The 17,970-nt window shown below is 38.1% G+C and overlaps 1 protein-coding gene across 1 annotated transcript; it reads right to left on the bottom strand.

The window, feature by feature from the left end:
- Positions 1-2,691: 2,691 nt before the first annotated feature.
- Positions 2,692-17,936, bottom strand: LOC146455015 (uncharacterized; the record flags this gene model as incomplete). Its single annotated transcript, XM_085094832.1, has 15 exons — positions 17,791-17,936; positions 17,050-17,408; positions 13,743-13,907; positions 12,334-12,444; positions 12,109-12,231; positions 11,062-11,158; positions 10,213-10,431; positions 8,222-8,598; positions 7,122-7,289; positions 6,526-6,636; positions 6,231-6,347; positions 5,479-5,569; positions 4,217-4,591; positions 3,452-3,574; positions 2,692-2,814 (listed from the first exon to the last, which is right to left on the bottom strand). Coding segments are annotated over exons 1-15 (2,638 nt in total), but the record flags the coding sequence as incomplete, so codon positions are not given.
- Positions 17,937-17,970: the final 34 nt, after the last annotated feature.

Raw genomic sequence — 17,970 nt, 5'->3', positions numbered from 1 at the left:
ATAACGATCCCGTGTGACACGTCACGCAAAGAAGTTAGCATCTATTGTCTATTGTTCTGTATTTTCAAAATTTTCTTATTGTAACCGTTATTTCTGGCAGTTGCCTGATGATTGCTTCACAAGAAGCATGAAACTCAGAGTAGCGAATAAATGACCGAATAACCTATCTCTTGCATTATATTATTATTTATTATATTATTATTTATGTTCATTTCGTAATGAGCGCTACAAGCATGCTACCGCGCTTAGTAAGTATATCTGGAGCCTAAAAGATCAACAAATTGCGTATGAAATTAACTGGCGGCAAGTTAAACAAGCTAGGTCTTATTCGAATGTATCTAAGAGATGTAATTTGTGTTTGTGGGAGAAATTTTTCATATTATGCAGGCCGGAAATGTCAACTCTCAACAGCAGAAATGAACTCGCAGGTTGTAGACATGCTAGGAAATTTCTACTAAACAGTGTTCTTTTTTAGTTACTGATAACGATCCCGTGTGACACGTCACGCAAAGAAGTTAGCATCTATTGTTCTGTATTTTCAAATTTCTCTTATTGTAACCGTTATTTCTGGCAGTTGCCTGATGATTGCTTCACAAGAAGCATGAAACTCAGAGTAGCGAATAAATGACCGAATAACCTATCTCTTGCATTATATTATTATTATTGCTCTAGTCCAGCTATCGAGCACTTTTAAGTTGATGAAGATTTCAACCCATTTTTGGATATATATATATATATATATATATATATATATATATATATATATATATATATATATATATATATATATATTTAGCCAAGCCTAAAAGCGGAGCTCAACAATAGAAATCTGCTTATTGTATGAACGTAATAACCTTAAGAGTTCCTCATCAATTCTGCAGTTATATAGTACATTTTCAATGCATACACAGCTAACTGCTCATCAACAATAACAATGTAAAACAGAGGGCAAAATTACTGAATGCTGATTTGTTGTAATAGAGGGCAGTTTTTCGTAATTTTCCTTTCACCGAGGGCAAAATTACTTACTCCTGATTGGCCGAGCGGTGAAAATACTCGCTCCTGATTGGTTGAGCACGACAGTTTTACATTTTGTTTGTTTCTGCATTCTGTGTCCAAAAAATAAGTTCTTTGAGGTTCTTTTGAAGTTCGACTCTTTAAGCCGGGTTCTTTGTACCAAAAATACATGGAAATCAAGTGATGCAGCTAGGAAGGAAATTCCTAAAGGTTAATTTTGGTGTCTCTCACAAAAAGCAGCAAAAAATATTATTTGTGTCAAAAGCTAAAGACTTGGTTCGGATTGATTTTATTTTGTTTGGTTGAGAAACTGAAATCAGTCATGGCGTCTAAGTGCTTTCAAAGAACGATAACCGAGAATAACCAGTCCTTTTATTCGACTGCTGATTTTTTCGTTCGTTTACAACGTTAAGTCTCACTTCAAGAGGGAAAAAACAACGCATCTTAATTTCATTTCATCGCGCCGGATTAGAGTAAATTTCTCTTCAAGATTCAGCCGCTGTTTATGAAGTGCCGCCTCTAAAAGCTGCTAAAAAAAATCGATTTGCTTCTCCCGCCGCGATCCGCCTTGCTCTTTCTCCCGCTTTTTGACGGCAAAATTGGACGAGATCAGAAAATAAAACTCCAAGGGAAATAATCAACATGGACCGAAAAAAAAAGAGCTTTTGTCAACAAAATTGCATGAATGTACTCCTCTCTTCTAAGAATAACCAGTCCTTTTATTCCATTGCTGATTTTTCCGTTTGTTTTACAACGTTTGAGCGAAACGTTTCACTTCAAGAGGAAAAATCCAACGTTTCGTGGCGCCGGATCGGAGTAAAATGATTTCACTTCCAGATTCGGATGATGTACCGGTCGATTTGTTTCTCCCGCAGCTAGTTGCCTTGCTCTTTCTCCTACTGTTGGTCACATATAAAAATCGACTTTGTATCTTGTCGTCTTCAAAATTATTATTTTTTGGTTTTATTTTTTTTCTCAAACGCAGCTTGCGATGCAACTTCTCGCAAAACCAACGCGGCCGGCAGCGCGGTTGGCCATGCATTTTCCGCAGAAAAACAACCCGGGTTAAAGCACATACGCTCATCTATGTAAGCCAATGTGAAATGAGGCACTCAAACCCTGTGCCACAACACAGGGTTTTTTCGGCACCCTTTTCTGTTCTTTCTCTCTTTGTTCGTCACTCATGTTTCTCCTGTTTGCTACAGCTCGCTTTCTTTGACGTCGAACTTCGCTTCTTCGTCGCCTGTTTTCTCGATCTCTTTCTATCTCCCTTTCTGTGCTTTACATGTTTGTAGACTTATTCCTAAATTGAGTTTGTGTTTTGTCGTACACATTGTCTTCAAAATTATTTTTTTTCTCAAACTCAGTTGGTGATGCAATTTCAGCAGCGCAGTTGGCCATGCATTTTCCCGCCGAAAAAAAAACTGATTCGCAGCACAAGGGTTGAGTGTCTCATTTGATGTTGGCTTACATGAAGCAGCGTAAGTACGGGCGGTAGGGCGGTCGGTCGGACGGAAGTGACGTCATAACCAACCCAAAATTTCTCGCACTGATGGGTTTACCAAAATCTCTTAGCTATGGGGCTCCGCCGCGCGCGCCTACGGCGCGCACGCGAGCTCCGCTAAAATGAAATTAAATACCCAAAATGAGTGAAGCGAAAATTAAGTAGCTTACCAGTACAAATCTTTCCATCGCCTGAATATCCAGATTTACATACACATGTGTACGATCCGTCAGTATTACTGCACGCACCATTAACACCGCAGCTGTAAGAGTTGGTGACACATTCATCTATATCTGCGAAAGTGTGATGAGAGCAAACGTTGCATATGATAACTGTCGTAAGCTACATCAGACAAGTCTCTAAAAGCCTCGTTGTTGTTGTCGTTGTTTTTTTTTTTCTCGCCCCTTTTTTTTCTTGCTATGGCCGTTAGGCAACAACTTAAAACAGCCACTCAATAGCCCTTTTCACGGTTAACTCTGCCCATTTAAATTACAATAAAATCTAGCAGGTATGTGAGGCAATTTCGGGGCGATTTTGTAGTTTTAGCCCGAAATTGCCTCGCATCCACGTTGGATAACATTGTAATTCAAATGAGAAAAATCAACCGTGAAAAGGGCTATTGGATTGGTGACATATAAAAGAAAACTCAGAATATCTAGTGGTCCCTGTTACTTGCAGCCAGTATGATCTGGAATAACGTGAGTCTAAGTGTGCGACTACAATATTACAATAATGTGCTTTCGCTGCACATCTTTTTGTTTATATCATCATTCTCTTGATCGCCATCATAACTCAGTTATCATTATTTTCAGTCTCGTCCTCGTTATTTTACCTTCGTAGCTCTTATCTTCTCGATGAAAACATGTGGATGCGAACGAAAATTTAATTTTACAATTTTTTTTTTTTGTATTGTCATCATCAATTTATTACCATTGCAAATCTTGCCATTTCCTGTATAACCGGATATACAACCACATGTGTACGAGCCCTCTGTGTTTTGACAAGCAGCATTGGGGTGACAATCAAAGGAGTTTGTAGTACATTCGTCTAGGTCTGGAAGAATACAACAAAAAGACAACAACGTTAACCTCCATTCAGACATGGGGACAGCGGGAAGGGGGGTGGGGATAGAATCTGCTAGAGCCTACTTTCAGGGTTTATAAGTTTCTTTTTACGTATTGCAAACGAAACAAAACTTTATGGCCTTTTTGCTTTAGCAATTCACAGGGAAATATCTGGAATGGTAGGCTAGAGTTCACTGATTAAAGGGGTTGGTTTACAAAGAAATTGTGGTCGGTCGAAAGTGTAAAAAAATGGTCGGTTTTGTGAACAGAGTTGATAAAGTAATTTGATAATGACGTCTACTGTAAGCCCTTTGTCAGAGCGAATAAAGGTATTGTGGGTTGTATGCTATTTATATGCAGTGAGCGGCGGGGCTACGCTATATGCTCAACAACGTTTAAAGTTCAAATGACAACTGATATGATCCACAACGTCAATTATTCGCATATAAATGGCTGATTTCTCTTTCTAAACGTTAACTCCTTTAACGCGAAGCGTTAACACTCTGAGAAATGCTCATCTGAGGCAATAATTTGTTCCCAGGTGGATGTTTTGATTTTAACTATCTAAAGTTTTAAAGAGCGCTATCCAATATATCTCCACGATGCTACTTAGAAGTCGTTCTCCCTGTACCTGTAAAACAAGTAAAGTTGTTGCAATTATTGCATGACACATCATTCCAAGTATAACCATGCTTTGCACCCAAAGTATGCACACAGTCTTCATTCCTCCAGTTGTTTGGTTGTCTCGGCGCCCAGAACCTAAAGCTGCTCACTTCTTTGTTGGTCCAAACAAAAGATCCTTCAACACTTCTGTCATTCAAACCAATCCAACTTCGTTCGCCGTTATTGCGATGCTGGATGTAGACATTTTCCTCTTGATTGTGAACGGTCACTAGATCTGAGTGCATCGTTGAACAGTTTGATTCAGCGGTCATCCAGGGGGCGCATGTGCGGCTTGTGAAGTAGCAGTAACCACCAAAGTAACTCCATCCTGGTTGGCATATGTCTGTATTAGGAGAGGACATAAAAAATATTCAGTGGTAGTTTCTCCTTAGGAAATTTTTCTGTTACCAAGTAACCTATTCTGTTATGATTCAGCTGTGTTAGTTATTAATTACCTCGGCTAGTCATTAATAATTTGGAATAAAGTGATTTTAACTTTTAGAGAAACAACCAAACTCGTCCTCTTCGGTCAATGCATAGCTTTTGACGTACTCTGCAGGGTAAGGGTAATAGTATTAGGTTATGGCACTGCTGGGATGTGGGTCTGGGGAGTGCAAATGAAGGGACTATAACGTCATCCGAATTATTAGCAAAAATGTGCGTCATCTTAAATGGTCCTCAAAACTTAACTTCATTAAAAAAAAAAAAAAAAAAAAAAACCTCTGCAAACTAGAAATCCTGCGCATTCAACGTGCAGAATGTCATCTACTCAAATACTTTGCTGCTTCTTGATAGGTTTCCGGCAGACATTAAAAAAAAAAAAACACAGATGGCATTGTTGGTTAAAAGTAGTTGTCTCGGCCTTTATTACAATATATATCGTGATGACGAAAACAAATAGTTACCAAATTTAACCAAAATAGTTCTAATAAAGAAACATCTACAGAAAGCCTTGAAAAAATCAGGGAACACCCTAACAGAAGTCCACCCCCCTCCTTACTCCATACTGTCCTGAAACAAGAGTAAAAAAATATACATATTTTCATTAGTTAGCCCAATTTGGTTGTAAATCCCATCTGTAGGTTTTACTTCTTTATCAATCTGTATATTTGTACATTGTTCATTTCCATTGACTTATTCAGTGACCAATTATTCGTCTTCTTTCGTAAAATGATTGATTACTTGTACGTAAAACAACAACAACAACAACAAACGCTTTTGTGCTCTTACCTGACAGAACAGTGTATGATATGGAGAGCGGGTCATACTTTGACACATACAATTCCTTTACACATACTCGAGCTCCTGTGGTGTTGATATACTATAAAATAAGACAAACTCATATGAAATGTTGTATGCTTTTCTTGTTGTTCCCTAGACTTCGCCTTTGTCATCACAACCTTGTACCTGCGTAACTTGTGCGACTAAAACTTAGAGATTTATGATCGTTCGTAATTGAGGAAGTTACAGAAAATTATCTAAAATATAATTGGTGCTACGGATGCAGTTTAAAAAAACGAAAAAAACAAATAACGTTATTTAAAAAGGTAGACCCGAGCTCTTTGAATGGTATATTATTAGGATAGTTGACTCACAGATTGCTATACTGTTTTTCAGCACAGAGTTACTTTTGTATTTTACGAATTGTCTCATTGAGTTTATGACATCGATCGAATCTTTATCCACCATGCCACATGAGCATTCTTACGCTGTTAAAAATATGATAATCAAAATTTATAGCAATGGCCCTTCTACTTGAGTGTCCATTGGTGTCCGGAAGCGGCAACTTAGACCACTGCAAAAGCTTGAAATGTTGATTATCATCAAGGCCTAGAAAACTCATGTTACATTGTAAAATGTGTTCATGAATCATAAACCTCCCTGGTAAATTCTCTCCATTTTTAAATGGATTTCTAACAGCTAGTGATATCTCTAACAGGTGAGGTGAACATATCTAGTATAGATTGAAGCGGCTGACCTACCTCAACCCAAGCTGTTATGGAATTGTGCATAGGATCTTGATTTCCACCACTTGAGGAATGGTTTGATGAAACGAAAACGCTCGGAGCATTTTGATATACTTTAGTGAAGTGTATGTCCTATGTAAAAGTCGTAGTGGTTAGAAAAGGATTACATTCACTCTCAAACTAATCAATATATTTCACTTTGAAGTTGGCGATCCTGCGGATGGCAAGGATATATACGTCCAAAAAGAAAACATACTCTTTTCTCTCCAGCAAAACGTTGCAGTTTAAACTAAAAACGAAGTGCACTGACCTTGCAGAAGGCATTATTGAAATCAGCAGGAGGAGGCTGAGAGTTTGCAAAATAAACTGAACTGTGCTCCGAGAAGAGAGGCTTGTGAAGAGAGGAAAACGCCAACCAGCTCTAGAGAAAGTAAGTGAACAAAAATCTTATAAAAAAATGGGTAACACTATTATATGTCACTGGGCGCGTGACTTTACTATATACAATAGCAGATAGACTTAAGAGAAGTAGACCATAGCTGATTAGGTTTTCTAAATGGTTTTTGTACAAATGGGAGATTTCAAGAAAGCTTAATATGTTTACGCCACATCACGTAGATATAATATTTTCCATTTAAAATGATGGATGAAAAGTTTTGAAACACCCACATAGAGTTATTAACCGATAACTCAGTTTTTTTACATGTATTTGATGCGCTTCAAATAATGTGTTCTTAAAAGGGATTTTTCAGGTAATCTTATGAAAACTCAATAAAGAAGACATTTCACTGAAACCAATTTCTTCCTTACCCTCTGTGCAGTCGCTAAGGATGCCGTATGTGGCACACACGAATTGGGTTAAATCAAAACAACAGGGCAAAACAACAGACATTTGTATGCACTTACAACGTAAATATCTTCATGAGAGCCTGCGTAATTTTGCAGTTCCCTCAGACATATTTTCAGTGAAGATTGGGAGAGGTCCTCCAACCAAACACTGGCAGCATCCCTTTTTAGCCCAGCATGGTGGTGTGCCGCGGTAACAAAAACTGAAGGTTTCTTTGAAAACTTACCCTGTAGATTAAAGTAAATAAAAAAAAAAGTTAGAATAATAATTATGCGGCTTAGTCATACCGATGCTACCAAAAGACCTTTATAGTTTTTAGTGCATCGTATCAACAGAACTCACGCCAGTAGTCTAAATACTCGAGCCAGGCTAATTAATGTCGCATGCGAAAGTCTCAGTTTTGAAAATATAATTTAAGAAATCTATCGTGTGACTCTGGCATTAAACTATCTAGACTGGCTTGGAGGTGGGGATTCTACTCACGGCAAATTTGATGTCAAATAATTTTTTAATACTGTTTGAGCAAACGCCCTTGCTCTTGTGGAATTAATCAGAAATTTATCTGGAAAACATCTGACGTGGTAGGTAAGTGCTTATTCACTTTGATAATACCTTGGCAACCAAGTCAGACGTTTTTGTTGTTGTTGTTTTTGTTTTGTTTGTTTTTGTAAAAATAAACATTTCAGTTTTAAGATGAAGTAAAATTCTTTTTTCTTACGTACCGTATTTGTTGTTGGATTTTTAGCTCATTATGGTGTTCCTGTGTTAGTTTTGACTACCTTTTTATTTCAATTTCGGCGCTTTTCGGAAGTTTTAGTTAATACATTCAGAAATCCAAGATGGCGCATCCAAGATGGCTGCCACTGGAAATTATGACAAAATTAACACGTCATATGACGTCGTCAATTAACGTTGTGGACCTTAAATGAAACATCTTATGACGAACTATCTACCTTCCAAGTGTCACTGTCGTAGCTCTAATAAGGGGGGCGCGGAATCCGCCCAGACCCTCCCTCTGCCCACCGAAAAGAAAGGAAAGCCAGGTCTAGATATGGCTAAATGAGCACTTCTGAGCTTAGGAAAAAACTTAAAAACAGCAACCCCCACCCCATAGTAAGGAAAAACAAACTAAAGGAAACGAAACAAACAAATCACTTACCGAGGGAAAATTCACAGTCTCACAAGTTGTCCCCGTCCACCACTGTGATATGCGCACCTCTCCACTGACACCACCAACTGGAGCTCCCTGATAACCCATCCAGTCAACGGACACGTTAGCACTAGATTTGCGTTCGTTGAAACCGGCTGCCATGACACAGGCAGTAAATTGATGGTAATTTACGTGTTCAACCCAAGAAACTGTGGCATCATGCACAAAGGACTTGTCACTGGTGTCAATGTGATTGACAGTAATCTGCACATCAATGGGTTTGTCAGGATAGAAAACGTAAGGTTGGAAACGAATTACTTCACAATGGGAGTACCCCAGAGATGGAATGTGTGGCATGTGACGACGACCGCGTTGAAATGGAAATCCTGATATAATAATACAAAACTTAAATCAGCACAAGTGACTGGAAAAATGTTATTATAGTAAAAGAAAATATATCAGACCAAATGACGGGAAATAAAAAAATGAAATATGAGACAGATAAGGGTGTAATTGCGCGTTGCCATGTAAACACAAGTGGGGCTTTTGGAATGCTTCATTGGAGGACAAAATGCATTTTATACTTTAAATTAAAAGAAAAAAAAAGTAATTTTCTAAGATTTACAGGTTTTGTCAAACGCATGCTTCGTAGGCGTGTCCACAATGAGCTCTTCAGATCTCGACTTTACGCCCGTTTTTTTTCGCCATCACGCCCTTCTTTCCGTCTAAATTCCGATGAAGCCAAATCGTTAAATTTGGTTTCTGAATTTATAGAGAATAGACCATTTTACAGTTGTGTGCTTAGTCACTTTTTTTTTTACAGACCTCACTGCTTTCATACATAGATCAAGATGTTCTTTTGCTTACTACAGTCGAACCTGTATTAAGCGGCACCGTATTAAGCGGTCACCCTCTATTAAGCGGTCAGTTGTCAAAGTCCCGAAAATTACTTCCCTTATTTACTGTAATCCTGACCTGTATTAAATGGTCACCTCTATTAAGCGGTCGCGGTCACCCAAAACTAAATCCCAACGAGCTCATTTCTATTGTCTTGACCTGTTTTAAACGGTCACTTTGTAAAAGGAAACCACTTAAATATGGTAACAAATAGCGTGCCAGGCAATCAAGTTTCTAATGAGCTGCACAATCGTGGCGTTCATGTTTTACTAGTCCGTTTCAATACCATGCTCTCCTTTGTCATACCATTTTATCGCCGAACTTCCTTAACCAAGTAAGTGATGTATTCTGTACAACCTGTATTAAGCGGTCACTTAGCCATTCCCCGAGGGTGACCGCTTAATACAGGTTCGACTGTAGTTTGCATTTACATATGAAAAACAGTGAGGTTTGTATCAAAACAAGGTCCCCCCAGCCTCGCCAATCCAAGGCCACGTCACTAAACACAACTGTAAAATGGCCTATTGCAATATGGATGAATGACAGGGCAATCCTCCTTTTACCAAATGAATTATGAAATGCGTGGTCAATACATAACGTCATGTCAAATTGTAACCCCGTATTCTCCTATTATCCCTCCCGATACCCGTATCTCGACCCCTTAACAAACATAGAATCCCACACCCACTCCGGTTTAATGATAATGCATCCCTGCTCTACTCGCACATGGAATAACGGTCCCAAAATAAGCCAGATCCCGCATCCCGCCAAACCTCCGTTCAGATCACCTTCGACTATAAAGTAAAATGACGTTGAATTCTTAAGTTTGTGGGAGTTTGAAATTTTAAGTTTGAATTTTTTTGGACTTAATTCAAGACAGCCTTTAGCTTAGAACTCCAGAGTTGTGAATGTCTCATAGTATAACATCTTTCCTCTCAAACATGAAACACGTTTTCGTAATATTAGTTCCCCGGTCGGCATCTTTTACAAGAGTGTAATGCTGCAGACATTGTTACAATTGCCTATTCTTGGTTTGCATAATGTGCACGCCAGAAGTCTTCAGAGACGTATCTAGAATTCAACCTATATCTAAGTAATCATACCTTCACAGCTGCCAGGATGTTGCACTGTAAAATTAAGTTGCAGCAAACACATTTCTTGTTCAAACAGGCACTTGTTGTCATAAGTCGTACCATTTGAGGAACAGATTGGTTCTTGAAACGAGGGACAGTTCTCAACACTGACATAGCGAGCATCGGAAGGCCCAAAAGCCTTACAAAGACAGTGATAATCGCACGTTACGTCTAAACATGGATCCAAGTCTAAAAAATATGTGCAAAGGAAGGAATGTTACGAGAAAGTAGAACATTCGGTTGGAGGCAAGAGGAGAGCGTGTAGATTTGAAATTGGGTTCAGGGAGGATGAATATAAAAATTCCCATGTATTTGGCTTGGTATTATGGCAGTTATCAAAACCGGAAACGCTCAAAGGAAAAATACATTCTTCTCAATCCCCTCTGAGTCAACATGGAGACGCGTACAAGCGTCTTTGTATTGGCGTCATATCTGCTACGAATGTACCTGGAATGGTAGACAAAGGGGATTGGGAAAAATATTTCAATATATAGATAATTTCCAGTGTATCATGATCTGACCTAGAAGCCATGCTATCCACTGTCAATCACATAGTACTTTCCCACCAGTTTCTCCAGAAGACAACTGACCTATTTCGGTACACGGGCTCAACACTGTAAGTGTGGGTTGGAGAACTGGTAGTCTTTCATTCGTGCATACATATTTCTACAGTCCGCAAAAAAAGAATACGTCAACGAGAATTCGTCCAAAGACTTTGTCCTTAATTTTAGGTAAAGAAAAGTCCAGAGAAACGATTGTCGGCAAGGACAATAAACATAAATTGTTGCTTGGTCTTCATTTACAACTGATTTTACGTACCTCCAATAACCACGTAATCAACTTGGATGGCGTCTTTATTGTTGACATCATTGTTATAATGTTTCACACAAATTTCTGTTTCCATTTTGGATGTGTGCTAGAATTGAACAGAATTGTTTCATTTTAAGGGTTAGATTGAGATAGCAGTGATGTAAATTGTAATTAAGTCTTTTTGATAGAATATTTAAGCAGACACCACTTCATTTTGTGACTTATCGCAAACAAATAGCTGGCATTTAACAAAATTTAAACATCCCTGGTATTATATTTATCCGTGGCAATCATAACTTTAGGCTATATAGGCCGATATCAATCGATGGGGAAGGTATTCTACACGCGCTGACTTTGAACGTTTATCTCTGTCCATTGCGGATTTCAAAGCATACATTTTGTATTTTGTATTTTGTACATGTTATTTTCTTCTTATTTTTTTTTTTTTTTATATAGGTCAAAGGATACGTTTTGTATATGTTTTCCAAGTCTCTTAGTTATGTGACCGATCGAGATGGCGCTAAAAGACTTCCGTCTTGGCAGACTATATCAGTGCTAGAGTTGCATCTTTTTTGCCAATTTAAAGTTCGCATTTTTATATCTTGGTTGAGTTTCTTTGTTTTTTGAAACCATTTTGATTGATTTTTAAGCCTGCCGACCAAAAACTACTTACTGAGAGATCCAAGAAAGACCTTCTTCGAAAATTAGTTTTAAAATGAGGCAAAATTTCATCCCGTTCTAGGCTTTAGATGTCGAAAATTTGTGGACGAGTTATATTTTTCGAACATACTTCAAACCCAGACCCTAGACTGCTTGAGTAAGTTAAGTGTCCAGTAAGGGTGGATTTCTTCTCACAGTGCCACAAAATCCAGCATAAAACAACAAAAACATCCAGTGGACCTCTCCAGTGTTGTGATAAAATTTGAAGCAAGTGGATATTAGATATATGGACTTGTTTGTATTCTCAGGAGATCATGTAAAATGGTGCTTACTTACATTCTCTAAACCAATTGCTTATTGGATCAACGATAAACATAGCAAAGTTAAAGAAAATACCTCAACCCAGCTGACAATTGCGTCACATCCAGATCCAGGAGACAGACGCGAGTTGTTATAACTGCGTCTAGGCGTCACCACTACCACAGGAGGAACAAAGAATGGGTCTGTAAAGTTGATTTTCTATAAGAGAAAATAAATAAATAAATAAATAAATAAATAAATATGCATAAACGTATAGGACTATGATGAAAGTTAGTAATTTTGCTTATTTACTTTCCTTACCTGACAGAAAGCATAGTTGTCTCTGTGAGATGGTGAGGTAATGTTTGCAAACAACAGACTGTTCGTCAGGGTAAAATTGTCCAGATTGAGGTTAGTAAATGCCAACCAGTTCTGCAAGAAAGCAAAATAAATGATTGCTCAAGTCAAACTTTTCTTTAATCGAATATAATCCTCTTATTTCAGTTTTTAAGATCTTCTGGGTATTTGACCAGACTGTCTGACAGGCTACTACACCAGTTTAAACATGCTACATTGGTGTTTCTTTTCACCTCTGCTGTTGTTTGTACTTTCTTATTCTCCTTTTACCTTTCTCCTCTTAGCCCACGCCTTTTTTTATCTAGATTAATGCATTAAGTCTCAAACTGTCTCTTACTTTACGTTTTTAAATTGGGACAATGAACTGATATAGCCTGGGATTTAAGCCGATAATCTTAAGTGCCGCCTTTGAGGATTCACTATCTCATTTGGATTTTTTAGGTTTTCCAATACATCATCAATACATCCAAGAATTGACCTAACAATAAATGAAACCATGGGCTATAGGAAACATGGGTTTCGACTAAGTAAAGGTTACATTTTATCTCAAATAAAGTTGAATTACTCACAATGAAGTAGTCTATTGTCTTTACTGGTCTTTTCTCCTTATTTATTTCTTTTAGAATAGCCCTAACAACGCGCCATTATGATTCAGAACTATATCGCAAGCATTCGTTAAGTCTTGGTAACCGAGCGTCCTAATCAAATCTAAGGCGCAGGCGCTAAGCGCGCAAGTGTTAACTCATAAGGGTTAACGCTCGCGCGCTTAGCGCCCGCGCCTGGGATTGGAGTACGACGCGCGGTTACCAAGACTTGACGAACGCTTGCAGGATATTTCTGAATCAAACGCAGGGTTATTAGGGCTATTCTACTTGACATAAATGGCGAGCAACGATCAGAAAAAACAAAAGACTGACTCATTGTGAGTATTTCAACTTTACTTGAGATAAACTGTAATATTTATTTAGTCGAAACCCTGTTTCCTATAGCCCCTGATAAAACTAACAAAATGTAAAAAGAGAAAAGTACGATAAACGCAATGTTTTATAATCAAAGGACAAAGACATTTTAGAGGAGGAAGCACCATCGTTGTCAAAATCGTTTACGATTTATTTCTAAGAGAATCATTTCACAAAAAAGGTTTCAAAACCAAGGTGTCCTTAGATTAATTTTAGGAAAAGTCAGAGAGTGTGCTTATTGCTACGTTCACTCCAATAGGCACGAATATTCAGAGACAAGTTCGGGCACTTTCTATTCCAGTCTAACTCACCCTTTAAAAGGGCGAGTTTATTTCTTTATAAGACAAAGAATTACGCTACAGAAGAAAAAAGCAATACCTTGAAAAACCGTAATAATAAAAAGTAACTACTCACAATTTTTATATTTTGGTGTAGGCCATCAAAAAGCTTGGTTTCACGGGCACAAAGAGTGAAACTGTCCACACTGGGATGTTGAATCCACAGAGCCATGGCATCCTGGGGTCTTTTGGCTAACTTGTGAGAAGGGGTTACCAGAACAGTTGGTGGAGTCATAAAACGCTAAAAAATCAAATATAAAACAAGACGAAATTGAAAATGATCGAACAGTACTTGTTATCACCATTTAATATATAAGTTCAACCTCCTCACTCACTCACTCACTCACTCACTCACTCAATAACATTAGAAATGAGCTGCATTCTCTCGTTTCAACACACGATGATTTTTAAAAACATAAATGATGAAGATAAGATACGGAATTAACTTACCCTAGAAAATGAAACCACTTCAAATATAGTAGGTAAATACACATATTTAATGTTTCAGAAGAGAAAAGACATCCTAAATTCAAAATATAATTAAATTTAATAATGTTATACCAAAATGAGGACAATGTAGCCAAACATATCTTTGAGAGAAAGACAAACATAGTAGGGATAGAAGGACTTGATCTGGTCATTATATCCCACGAATTCGCATTAGTAAAAAAGCTTACATAGTTCTTTCTTCAACTTAAACTTTCAAGTTTATTTGGTGTTTGCATAAATTTACATGGACACTTTCTGGGCGCCGCAGGTAGCAAAGCTAATCTAGACGGACCAGGATGACAAAAAGAAAGAATGCCTTTTACTGCTAAGTAAGAAGGCAGACTGAGCTATGATATCAAACATACAAGAATAAGGAAAGGTTTTGGGAGGACTAATAAAACAATAATAAAACGGTCGTCCTCTAATTCCGATATGACCACAATTACAATTAGGAATAAACTTTGTGATGCTCTTGTCAAACTTAAACTATTATATGAACGCGAAATTGGGGAGCCTGAATTATTATCATATAAGGCTTATTTTGACAAAAGCACTGTTGAACAAGTCCATATTAAGTTCTGCAAAGAAACAATAAATACACCATGGTACAAATAAAACATAAAACATAACCTGTAGGGTAGAACTTGGACGGAGCCTCTTAACTATAGACATAAAGGCTTTAATTTTTAGTTACTGGCAAAGCCTACTACATAAAACAAACAATCATCTCTTTAATGAAGCTTTTTGTTACGCAAGATTTTTTGTGAATTAAATAGTGATAGTTAATAGGAATGCCCTCCACAAGCAATATAGTAAATCGACAACATATCAAGAATGCTCGTTCCTCCCTTATAAAGGAACTAAGAAAAAAAGCTATTTTCTAAATTAGCCGAAGATCCGCAGTAACAGTTCTGAAAACTCTAGAGAAAAAGCTACTCACAAACACTTAAAAATGACAACCAACTAGAGGACTCTCTCAAGACCATCAGAAACCCAGCACATAGAATTAGTATTACGAATTCGAAATTGCAACTAGTGCTTCATTCATTGAGTATACAAACTGGGAAATAAGAAAAAAAAGGGGTATTAATCTCGGTAGAAGAAAGAACCTGCTTAATATGCAAAAGAAATTTTATTGAGGACAAACGGCTTTCTTGTTGTCTTTCCAAGAGTATGATAAAATTAGACATGAACTCCATTCTCTCATTTCCAAAAATAATCATGTTATCGCCAACTTAAGTAATAAAGACAAAATTAGTTATCCACTTACTCTAGACAAGGAAAATACTACTAAAACAGTATGGAAATATACTAATTTAATGTTCCAGAAGAGAGAAAAGTTCCTCGAATCAGCATGTAAATAATGAATTGTTTCACTCTTTTCATATCAATTATTCTTTGTTGTAATCTCCTTGTATTAGTTAATTCGTTATTGTAGTTAACATCGAAATTTTTATTGTAACTAGACCAATATCTCCCTTTAGAGATTAAGGCGCATAAAAGATACCCTATCACTATCGCTCACTCACTCACTCACTCACTCACTCACTCACTCACTCACTCACTCACTCACTCACTCACTCACTCACTCACTCACTCACTCACTCACTCACTCACTCTTTCCTTCACTCATTCACTGACTCACGCATTCACACACCCTCCCACTCAGCAACTCACTCACTCACAGACTCACTTAAACCCTCAATCACACACTCACTCAATCACGCACTCACACTTTTACCCACTCACCTCCCACCTACCCACCCACCCACTCACCAACTGACTCGCGCACACACGCAGAAACGCCCGCATTATTTACTCACTTACTCACTAATCGAATAAACCACCCACGCACCCACTCACCCCCTCACTCACTCATGCACCCACCTAGCCACTTACTCGCTAACTCACTCACTCACTCACTCACTCACTCACTCACTCACTCACTCACTCACTCACTCACTCACCCACTCACTCACCCACTCACTCAGTCACTCATTCACTCTCAATCACACACTCACTCAATCACACACTCACACTTTTACCCACTCACCTCCCACCCACCCACTCACCAACTGACTCGCGCACACACGCAGGAACGCGCGCATTATTCACTCACTTACTCACTAATCGAATAAACCACCCACGCACCCACTCACCCCCTCACTCACTCATGCACCCACCTAACCACTTACTCGCTAACTCACTCACTCACTCACTCACTCACTCACTCACTCACTCACTCACTCACTCACTCACTCACTCACTCACTCACTCACTCACCCACTCACTCACTCACTCACTCATTCACTCACTCAAAATCCTAACGTGTCATTGATTTTGTGCCAGCATTGTCTGAAAAGTAGATTAGTAGCTCATGAACTTTTGGACCTCTGTCTGGGTGCTTATGGCTTAGAAAAGTGAGAAAAACAAAAACTATGATTTAGAACTTCTTACGTGAACCTCAATAAACCAACTGCAATGGTTAATTAAGTTTATAACGAGCGTAAGCTTTTTTTTTTAATTTCTAAAGCATCAGTTACACAAAATATCGATAATTGAGAGGACAAATCAATTTTGACAAAAAAGGTATCGACTGCTTATTTTGAAATTGACGTCCTGTAATCGAGAAATTATTTTGGAAAATAAGGTTGAAAATACTGTCCGTCTAACTTTTCGCAAGGAAAGTAAATTGTCTAAATTAACAGACGGTTTCTTTTTCCAAAGCTGGCTTAAGTTGATACCAGAAACGAAAGGCCGTTACTTTTAAGATCCTATTTTAAACCTAGAACTCTGATTACAAATGAATCCAGCGGGAAGAGGTTTAACTACTTCTTTTTTGCAAATCGAAATTCCATGAAACAAATACTAATAGAAATACCAATTATGCTAACCTGTGGGAAGTCGATCCTTTTGCATTGTGTCCCAGTAGTCCAAGGATCCAAGTCAGCAGTTCCTATTTGAGCCCCAGAAGGAACGGATTGGACAGCGATCCAATTCACCTCCGCTGTTCCATTAGAACCTTCACCGTATTCAGAAACACAAGTGGTGAATTGATTTTGATCTTCTGATTCAACCCAAATAGCTGCACCGTTACCACGAGTTGGGCTTCTTTGCACCGAATGACCAAATGAGGCAAACACTTTCACTTTCTTTCCACCATTGAAAGGTTGAGAAAACGATATTTTCTTGCAAGCGAACAGTCCTGGACTGGATGTTGTTACGTTGTCTTTTCCGGCCTTAAAACTGGCGGCTATGAAAGGAGACAATAGACAAAGACTGACTAAGACTGAAGACTTTTTTGTCGTCAGTAAATTAATCCACAAAAGTATTTTGGTTGATTGTATAGTCCATCCATGAGCACCCAACCAATAATTGCTGTTCAAATTAATTCAAGACGTCAAGAAAGCTATGCAGGTGACTATTAATTGTAAAACGTGCAATATATGCTTTCAAAAAAGGTTTAAAGACCTGAAATTATCTTTAAAATTCTATTTTATCTGATAAATTCCACAGCGATCTACTTCCGCCCCACCCTCAAATCTTTGTTACTCTTTTAGCTTTAATTAAGAGACAAAATTACGAAAAATACCAGGAAAATGTTGAAATTAAAGCAAATTGACTTTTCAAGTTACCTTCATTGCCTCGGGTTAGCAGCACAACTGTAAATAACACAAAGCACAGGCGCAGGGGGAGATGGCGCTCGTCAGACATCTTGCCTCAGCTGAAGGAAAACCTTCGTGCGGCAATGTTAAATGCAACACGTTTCCGTGATCATCATATTTATTTGGCCTCATTTAAAGTGTTTTTCTAAT

Source organism: Pavona decussata, unplaced genomic scaffold (genome assembly GCF_977016875.1).
Source record: "Pavona decussata unplaced genomic scaffold, jaPavDecu1.1 SCAFFOLD_289, whole genome shotgun sequence".
NCBI classification, from domain to species: Eukaryota; Metazoa; Cnidaria; class Anthozoa; order Scleractinia; family Agariciidae; genus Pavona; species Pavona decussata.
This window is presented reverse-complemented; position numbering and strand designations above follow the sequence as displayed.